Source organism: Peromyscus eremicus, chromosome 4 (assembly GCF_949786415.1).
Source record: "Peromyscus eremicus chromosome 4, PerEre_H2_v1, whole genome shotgun sequence".
NCBI lineage: Eukaryota > Metazoa > Chordata > Mammalia > Rodentia > Cricetidae > Peromyscus > Peromyscus eremicus.
The window spans coordinates 40,384,345-40,393,281 of NC_081419.1; the positions used below are offsets into that span (position 1 = coordinate 40,384,345).

The 8,937-nt window shown below is 49.9% G+C and overlaps 1 protein-coding gene across 2 annotated transcripts; it reads left to right on the forward strand.

Moving 5' to 3' along the window:
* Nucleotides 1-401: 401 nt before the first annotated feature.
* On the forward strand, nt 402-8,729 carry Tbr1 (T-box brain transcription factor 1). 2 transcript variants are annotated; one of them, XM_059260552.1, is made up of 6 exons: nt 402-463; nt 2,019-2,173; nt 2,721-2,842; nt 3,417-3,575; nt 4,694-4,755; nt 7,796-8,729. In XM_059260552.1, exons 2-6 carry the CDS (start codon nt 2,023-2,025, stop codon nt 8,664-8,666), a joined length of 1,365 nt encoding a protein of 454 aa, XP_059116535.1. In that variant the 5' UTR covers nt 402-463; nt 2,019-2,022; the 3' UTR covers nt 8,667-8,729. The 2 variants fall into 2 exon arrangements, with proteins under 2 accessions (XP_059116535.1, XP_059116534.1); XM_059260551.1 differs by having other exon boundaries at nt 408-1,453.
* The last annotated feature ends 208 nt before the right edge of the window (nt 8,730-8,937 follow it).

An 8,937-nucleotide genomic window follows, 5' to 3' on the forward strand; every position in this document is an offset into this window, starting at 1 on the left:
TTTATTTATTTAGTCGTGTAGTTTAAAGGTGGGGGAGGGGGCGTCAAGGACACGCAGTACCTACTCACAAAGCACAGGCTCAGGTGTGTGTGCTTCTGTGTATTAACTGGAAAAGACAGACTTTGGAAGTTTTACAGGGCGAGAAGAGGCCACCGGCTCGCGCTTTGTATACTTTGCACTTGAAATCGTTACATTCAACTGAATATTTGGCTCATTCAGATTCGAAAAGTCTCCTAACATCATCGAATTCCCTCCTCCGCCCCTCCTCTCTTTAGAGAGGAGGAGGGGGGGTTAGGAAATGTTTAGTAAATTGCACATCTTTGAATCTTCCTAAAGCAGTGGTCACAAAGCTTAAAGGTGACATAACAGAGCTCACGTAAACCAACACACTTCCCCCCACCCCCCAAGCCAACAATAAAATCATCCCCTTCAATTTGCCATGATCGTCGCGACCAGGAGCCAGGTGATTATCCTAATTAATGTCTATCTAATTAAATTACTGTCAGCAGCTAACCAATGGCAGGAGCCGTTTCATCGGCTGCATAAGCAGCGAGATCAAAAGTGAGCCTTTTCTGATTGCTGCATAGTGTCAATTGGCCAATCTCTTCTCCCAGGGAAAAAAAAAAGTAAATCAAACCTTTGAGAAGCATTTGCTGGTTGAAGTGCTTTCTGTCTAGTGAGGGGTCTGTGGATTCCTAGTTTATGATAAACAGGACTTTAAAAACCAGGGACGGGAGGGCGAGCATTCAGGTTCTAGAGCTATGCAGCTGGAGCACTGCCTCTCTCCTTCTATCATGCTCTCCAAGAAATTTCTCAATGTGAGCAGCAGCTACCCACATTCGGGCGGATCTGAGCTTGTCTTGCACGATCATCCCATTATCTCGACCACTGACAACCTGGAGAGAAGTTCACCTTTGAAAAAAATTACCAGGGGGATGACGAATCAGTCAGATACAGACAATTTTCCTGACTCCAAGGACTCACCAGGGGACGTCCAGAGAAGTAAACTCTCTCCTGTCTTGGACGGGGTCTCTGAGCTTCGTCACAGTTTCGATGGCTCTGCTGCAGATCGTTACCTCCTCTCTCAGTCCAGCCAGCCACAGTCTGCGGCCACTGCTCCCAGTGCCATGTTTCCGTACCCGGGCCAGCACGGACCGGCGCATCCCGCCTTCTCCATCGGCAGCCCCAGTCGCTACATGGCCCACCACCCGGTTATCACCAACGGAGCTTACAACAGCCTGCTGTCCAACTCCTCGCCGCAAGGCTACCCCACGGCCGGCTACCCCTACCCACAGCAGTACGGCCACTCCTACCAAGGAGCTCCGTTCTACCAGTTCTCCTCCACCCAGCCCGGGTTGGTGCCGGGCAAGGCGCAGGTATACCTGTGCAACAGGCCACTTTGGCTGAAATTTCATCGGCATCAAACGGAGATGATCATCACTAAACAGGGAAGGTAATGCTACTTTCTTGGCGGCCGCTGTTCCAGGCGTGACCCTGGGCGGGAGCACCCAAGTTGTGACCGCCGGGCAGCGACGATGTGGGGTCGGGGAACGGAGTGGAAAGGCGCTCGGGTGCGCCCTGGAGTTGGCAGGTTTTGGAAAAGGGGAAAGTGGCAGGGATAATAACCACCGTGGTGATGTTGGTGGCGGGGAGCCTGCTGTACCAGTGCGGTCGGAGAGCCAGTCAGTGGCTGGAGCAAGACAGGAGCCGCGGCCGCTGCCAGGCGTTAGAGCAACTCGTCAAGGCTGGCCTGTGCCGACAGGTGGAGAAGCAGGTCGCCAACCCCGCTCTTCACCCCAGCACTGATACCTGCAGAGCATCCGCTGCTCTCTCCCCGACTTCGGCCTTGCGTCTTCCTGTCTCCTACTAACCCTTTTCTAGATCAGCAAATATTCGTTCAGACACACTGAGAGGACAAGTTTTGCTGGGCTATCTGGCGCCCCGCTTCTTGCATTTAATCTCTAACATTTATTTTCTTTTTTTTTTCTTTGTTTTATCTCCCTTCTTAATTTAAACAGGCGCATGTTTCCCTTTTTGAGTTTTAACATTTCTGGTCTCGATCCCACCGCTCATTACAATATTTTTGTGGATGTGATTTTGGCGGATCCCAATCACTGGAGGTTTCAAGGAGGCAAATGGGTTCCTTGTGGCAAAGCGGACACCAATGTGCAAGGCAAGTCCTTCCAATTAACACGTTTTCTTGACACTTATTTAGGTGAGAATGATTAATTAAAGCCTTTGTGGACTGGCTCGAGCGACTTTTAAAACGATCGGCCAATGACTTCCTAAAGAAGAGAGGGACAGGGGGACAGACTGAACAGCAAGAAAGGGGAGGATTATGCAAAAGCTATTTTAATCATTCCCACTTAATGGGAAGAAATCGCGGCTTAAAAAAAAAAGCCCAGCTAATGGTCCTCACAGTGAAGGTGTGTGTGTGTGTGTGTGTGTGTGTGTGTGTGTGTGTGTGTGTGTTATGTGGTACAGAGTTGGGACTGGACAGTAAACCTATTTTTATAATCCCCAGTTAATAGGAGAAAGTATGTCCCCCCCAAAGAAACAGCTAATGGGCTTCACTTTGTAGTAAGGGGTGTGCGTGGCGTGTGTGTGTGTGTGTGTGTGTGTGTGTGTGTGTGTGTGTGTGTGTGTGTTTCATGTGCTAAGGAGTTGGGACTGGGCAGTGCCCAGAGCATATGTAAACAAGCTATTTTTTTTTAATCAAGGAAACCGGGTCTATATGCATCCGGATTCCCCCAACACTGGGGCTCATTGGATGCGGCAAGAAATCTCTTTTGGAAAATTAAAACTAACCAACAACAAGGGAGCATCCAACAACAATGGGCAGGTCAGTCTCTCTCTCTCTCTCTCTCTCTCTCTCTCTCTCTCTCTCTCTCTCTCACACACACACACACACACACACACACACACACACACACACACACCCTTCTTTAGTTTACAGCAACACGAAAAACTGGGTAGGATTTGTTTCCATCAGTGAAGACTTCGAAAATAATTTCTACCTCCCAAAATTATATTTAATCCATTAAGTTGCTTTCTTTGCCTTCCGCCCGACCTCGTTCTGGAATTCGCCTTTCCAAACACAAATACTGATTCATTTTGAAAAAATAAACGAACAAGATTTGAGATTTGTAGGTTATGAAAAAATCTTTGTTCCTCTTCTAAGGAGGACTAGGGGAAGGGACTGGTGGTTGGCATTCTGGCTTCCCCAGTGCCCAGAGGATCTTGGCTCTCAGAGGTTCGGGCGGTGTGTGCTGGCCACCCAGTCACCGGGAGGCGAGTCCCATAAACCAGTCTGGGGCAGCGGGCTCCAGCTGGTCCAGCCCGGCGCAGAGCGAGCCCTGGGGCTGGTGCGAACAGGCAGGCGTTCAAAAGAGCTCTCCTTTCTCTTCCCCGGACAGATGGTGGTTTTACAGTCCCTTCACAAGTACCAGCCCCGTCTGCACGTGGTAGAAGTGAACGAGGACGGTACCGAGGACACCAGCCAGCCTGGCCGTGTCCAGACGTTCACTTTCCCGGAGACTCAGTTCATCGCTGTCACCGCCTACCAGAACACCGATGTAAGGAGGCTCGGGGCTGGGCTCGGGCAAGTGGCACCCCTTACCCTCCAGTCTTTCATCACTCTGCAGACTAGCCTTGGCCACAGCTGGCCGTACAGCATCATTTAGAATAGTGCTAGAGGCCGGCCAGGCCCTTCCCCCAAACAGCTAGCGGGTGGGGAAGCTCTGCCTGTGAGCTTGCAGCCCGGCTACCCTCCCACCTCCACCCCCCAGCGGTGGCCATGATTTCTAGGACCGATCCTTTTGGAGCTTTAGTTTGGTCCTTAAACTAGAACGATAAAACGTGCGCTTTCTTCCTTTCAAAAATCTCCCTTTCAGGAGATAGGCAGATCTACCCCGTGCATTTTATTAGCAAGCTATGAAATCTAAAATAAAATGTTTCTAAAATCTCAGAACTGGTGGCTAAAAGAAGAAGATTATTACTGTTCTGAGAGTTCCAAACAGGAAGGAGAGTACGTACATATTCGTAGATATGCAATGAGAAAACGCCAATTAAATCAAATTACAGGGACTAATGGAGTCTGCTAGCACAAACTAGAACTTTCGAAGTATTTACATGTTTGCAAAAACTGATTTTAGTAGCTGATGTGACTCTAGGAGTATAGAAGTTGTGTGTTTGGTCATGTAAGTAAAACTATCAGAAGTGAAATAATTATTTCAAATCAACCCAACTTTAAGATGCAGTTTACAGGGCTTTCTTTCTTTCTTTCTTTTTTTAATTGAGAGTCAGAATTGGCTCATTTAAAAAATATATACCTGTGTTTTAAACTCTTGAAAACACTGAAGAGTTAAAGATATTAAGCACTTTTGTAGTAGTAGTGCATTGCATGTAATCAGTATTTTTTCAATGACTATTTGAACCAACTTCTAGCACACAGGAGAGCTAACCGAAGTGCTAGTCGGCGTTACCCATTTTAAGCCGGTTCTCGGAACTTTCCCAATACTTCTTGCTTTTCCTCTCCTGCTAGTCTCTCAAAGTTTTGCTAAAGTACCTTGGCTCATTGATGACTCAGTAGACCCAAGCCCCTGTCAAGGACAGGTAACATAGTCTCAAACACGCAACCTTCCCATGCAGAAGGGGAGAGAGACCACAATCACTGTTTCTTCTCTTTTCTCAGATTACACAACTAAAAATAGACCACAACCCCTTTGCAAAAGGATTTCGAGATAATTATGACACGTAAGTAGTTTTCCATGTTCCTTCTCAGATAGCTGTTGAACTGGCCACTAGCTTAAGGGTCGATTGCTGTGTTGAAGGATTTTCAAAGTCAAGTGTGTGAGAAAATGGTTGGAGATTTCCCCTTCCTCTATCATATTGGTTCCTTCTCTGGTGACCTTGTGGTTTGCTATTTGTGTGATTTTGGTCAAAAGTTTTCTTTACTTATTTTTAGCTTTCTTTCAAATTCCAAAGTTACTGGCCGCCCCTGGGGTTGGCTGGCTGGTGGTGGCAGCGGCGGCGGCAGCTGCCCTGGTTCTCCTCAGTGCATGCTGTGTATGTGTGTGGCTGCAGACGCTCACCTCAGATAGGCTGTGTCTGAACCGGGGCAATTCTGACTGAAAGTGTGTGTGGCTCTGGCAGTCGTTACAGTCTCCTTGGCATGTGTGACTTTTATTTACTCATTTCCAAGTTTTGTGTGAGAGCATTTCCTGTGAAGTTTACTATGGACTGAATGAAAATGTGCATTCGCCAGGCGAGTTTATGAGCGGAACTTAACTTGCAGTCATTACAGGCTCTGGGTAGCACTGAGATGTGGTTGCATCTTATTTATAAGCTGCAGAAGAAAAATGTCTCCTCTTACTTTGGGCATCTATGGTTTAATTGAATGTGCTGGTTCCCTTTCTTCAGGCTCCCCTTACCTATCTCTAGGCCTTTCTCAGAGCAAGGCTGTCGTCTGGGGCAGCAGTAGGCACAGACTGAATTCTTTCTACATTTGTTCTGGAATTCTCACTCAGGGACTATAGCACCTAAGAGTTTTCAGACAGTGTTATATAGCAAAATGTAAAGTGGGATTGGGTGATTCGCCTACTTTTCCCCCTGACTCTAAAAGATAAAGGGAAATATGCACTTTAATCTCCTGGCTTTGGGATAGAGCTAGAGTGTTGTCTTTGACTGGGAACAGATCAAATGTGTGGAGGAAGAGACAGGAGCTCCTTTGCCCCAACCTCCAGACATCATCTCTCCTTTCAATGTTTTTATAACAAGTGGGAAAGTCATTGATATCTACTGGCTCTAACTTTCTTATGTGTCCCCCAAAAGCAATTCAAAGCAGTCCCCCAAAATTGTGAATATGATTCTCTAGAATAAAACTGCTTCAGGTCTCAAGAAATGAAAAAAGTTGGGCCCAATACAGTGGAAAGAATGTGGCCCAAGAGACTAGGGATGTTGGAAGAGAGTTGTATAGATTTTTGAGCTTTTAATTCTGTTAACATCTGTTCATAAGCATTTATTTTGCACAAATCAATTCAGTAATCCCAAGTGTTTGAGACCTGGATGGGCATCTAAACTGTATCTTTTTCAGATTGCTTTTTTTTTCTTTTAAAGAATATTGTGGTGGCAAACAGAAGACATTTGTACCTTGCTAATTATGTCCCCTTCCTGCCTCCCTCCACTTAAAAAAAAAAAATGAAGCTGGAATTAAATTTCAGGAGGGGATTATTTATTTATTTATTTAGTAAACAGAATGCACCGGAGCAGCCATAGTAACTCATCAGCCTGTGCTCTGGCTGCCTTCTGTCGGACAAGGCCTCCCTTTCTGAAACTGCAAGTGTGTTGTAGAAATCTTATCCGTTATAAAAAGTAATCCCTGGGTTTCTGGGGGATGAGAGGGAGTTGAGTAGATTTAACACTCTCCTCTTTAAGGTTAGTAATCTGGGCCTGGTTTGATTAGAGAGCAACGGGGTGGGGTGGGGTATGAGAGTTCAAAGGATCCTAGAAGGTTGCTTGGCCACACCCGGAGGAGTTTTCTCCCCATAGGATTAAGATCTGACAATACTGAGGCACCCCTTCAAAAACAGTGTGTCGACTAAAGATGCAAACACTTATGTGTGAGCTAAATACACAGTGAGGTATGTTTGTATGTGTATGAAGAAACACACCATCATCCAACTTCAGTTCTAATGAGATCACCTAGGCCTAGGGCCTAGAGTTAATCTTTATTTTATCTAACACAATTCCCGCACACACAATCTCTCTTGATTATTGGGCAAGTTCTCTAACTTTCCTTTGCCTCGGTTTCCTCATCGGGAAGGTGGAGTAATAGTTCCCAAGAGAATTGGTGTGGGCTAAAGAAATCTACCTGTGCTTATGTAAATAATTCCCATGTGCCCGGCCAAGCACATCTAAGCTCTGGAAGGCAGGGTTAGTTGCTTGGAGGAAGGTGTTAACTGTAAGTTTCCCCCAAAGGGTCTTTCTCCTCCTCTTTTGCTTTTTAGTAATGGACTAAAAGCTGGGTAGAGAAGACTAAAGTACACCTTTTTTTTTCCTAAAGAATTTTATTGATGAATGAGTGTTGCTTCCAAATAGTAATTTCTATTTTTTTTCCCTTGCATTGGTAGAATTTCGAGTTAAAAAGGGCGTACATAGGGGGAGGCAGCAGACAAAAGTACCTTAGAGGATTCCAGTGGCAAATCCTCTGGGGCGCTGAGGTGGGTGAAAGTCAGCCTTAGACGTTATTACCTGGACATGTCCGTCCCCACTCTCCCTACGCGGTTTTCCCCTCTGGAGATTTCTTAAGCTGCCTAGAAAAAGAAAAGGAATCGTCTGAACAACTCAATGGACACAGGAGGTCTTAAAAGGGTGGAGAGAGTAGGCCACTTGTTTAGAAATTTCACTCAGAAATTCACCAGAGAGGAAAGGCCCAACGGGCAAATAGCACCTCGGTGCCTGGATAACTGTCATACTGTGAGCACAACGCTGGATCAGTGGGTTGAGGCCCCCTCTTGGTCCCCGTGCACTTAGCGGGAAGATGGAAGACCCTCACTCTGCTTTGTGTCCGGCTCAGGTTCCAGCAGGGCAACTGTGACGGTTCCATCGTGGGGTAGGGAGGGTGCGGGTCTGTGATCTTCCGCTGTCTGCACCCTGTGTGTCAAGCGCAACTTCCAGACGGACGGTGTGCCGTGTGCGGGGTGGGCAAGACTAGAGGTGGCTTTCCCTCCAGGACCCTACTTTAGGGACCTCCGCGCCACCCCTCGGTTCTCCTCTCTTTCTCCCTTCCCCTCAGGATCTACACGGGCTGCGACATGGACCGCCTGACCCCCTCGCCCAACGACTCTCCGCGCTCGCAGATCGTGCCCGGCGCCCGCTACGCCATGGCCGGCTCTTTCCTGCAGGACCAGTTCGTGAGCAACTACGCCAAGGCCCGCTTCCACCCGGGCGCCGGCGCGGGCCCGGGCCCGGGGACGGACCGCAGCGTGCCGCACACCAACGGGCTGCTGTCCCCGCAGCAGGCCGAGGACCCGGGCGCGCCGTCGCCGCAGCGCTGGTTCGTGACGCCGGCCAACAACCGGCTGGACTTCGCCGCCTCGGCCTACGACACGGCCACGGACTTCGCGGGCAACGCGGCCACGCTGCTGTCGTACGCGGCGGCCGGCGTCAAGGCGCTGCCGCTGCAGGCCGCGGGCTGCACGGGCCGCCCGCTCGGCTACTACGCCGACCCCTCGGGCTGGGGCGCGCGCAGCCCCCCGCAGTACTGCGGCGCCAAGTCCGGCTCCGTGCTGCCCTGCTGGCCCAACAGCGCCGCGGCCGCCGCGCGCATGGCCGGCGCCAACCCCTACCTGGGCGAGGAGGCCGAGGGCCTGGCGGCCGAGCGCTCGCCCCTGGCGCCCGCCGCCGCCGCCGCCAACGCCGAGGACGCCAAGCCCAAGGACCTGTCCGACTCCAGCTGGATCGAGACGCCCTCCTCCATCAAGTCCATCGACTCGAGCGACTCGGGCATTTACGAGCAGGCCAAGCGGAGGCGGATCTCGCCCGCCGACACGCCGGTGTCCGAGAGCTCGTCCCCGCTCAAGAGCGAGGTGCTGGCCCAGCGGGACTGCGAGAAGAACTGCGCCAAGGACATAGGCGGCTACTACGGCTTCTACTCGCACAGCTAGGCCGCCCGGCCCGCGCCCCGCGCCCCCCTAGCCCTCCCCACGCCCCCCCAAGGCCCCTCTGCTCTGCCCCCCACGTCCTCCTCCCCAGGCCCGCTCTTGCGCACTCGCTCTTTCACCTGACCCTCGATGACCGTCTGCGAGGGGAAAAGTGCAGGTCTCCCGTGATGATTTTTTTTTTAACTCTGCTCTTTTCTTTTCTGCCACAGCCAGCTCTGCAGTTAGCGCACCGACCTTGAACCTGGGCTGTGAAACTTGTGGTTTTCCAACTTTT

Coding starts and splice junctions, on each gene's coding strand:
- Tbr1 (XM_059260551.1), top strand. CDS start 762: ATGCAGCTGGAGCACTGCCTCTCTCCTTCTATCATGCTCTCCAAGAAA. Junction 1,454..2,018: donor ATCATCACTAAACAGGGAAG/GTAATGCTACTT, acceptor TAATTTAAACAG/GCGCATGTTTCCCTTTTTGA. Junction 4,756..7,795: donor TTTCGAGATAATTATGACAC/GTAAGTAGTTTT, acceptor CCTTCCCCTCAG/GATCTACACGGGCTGCGACA.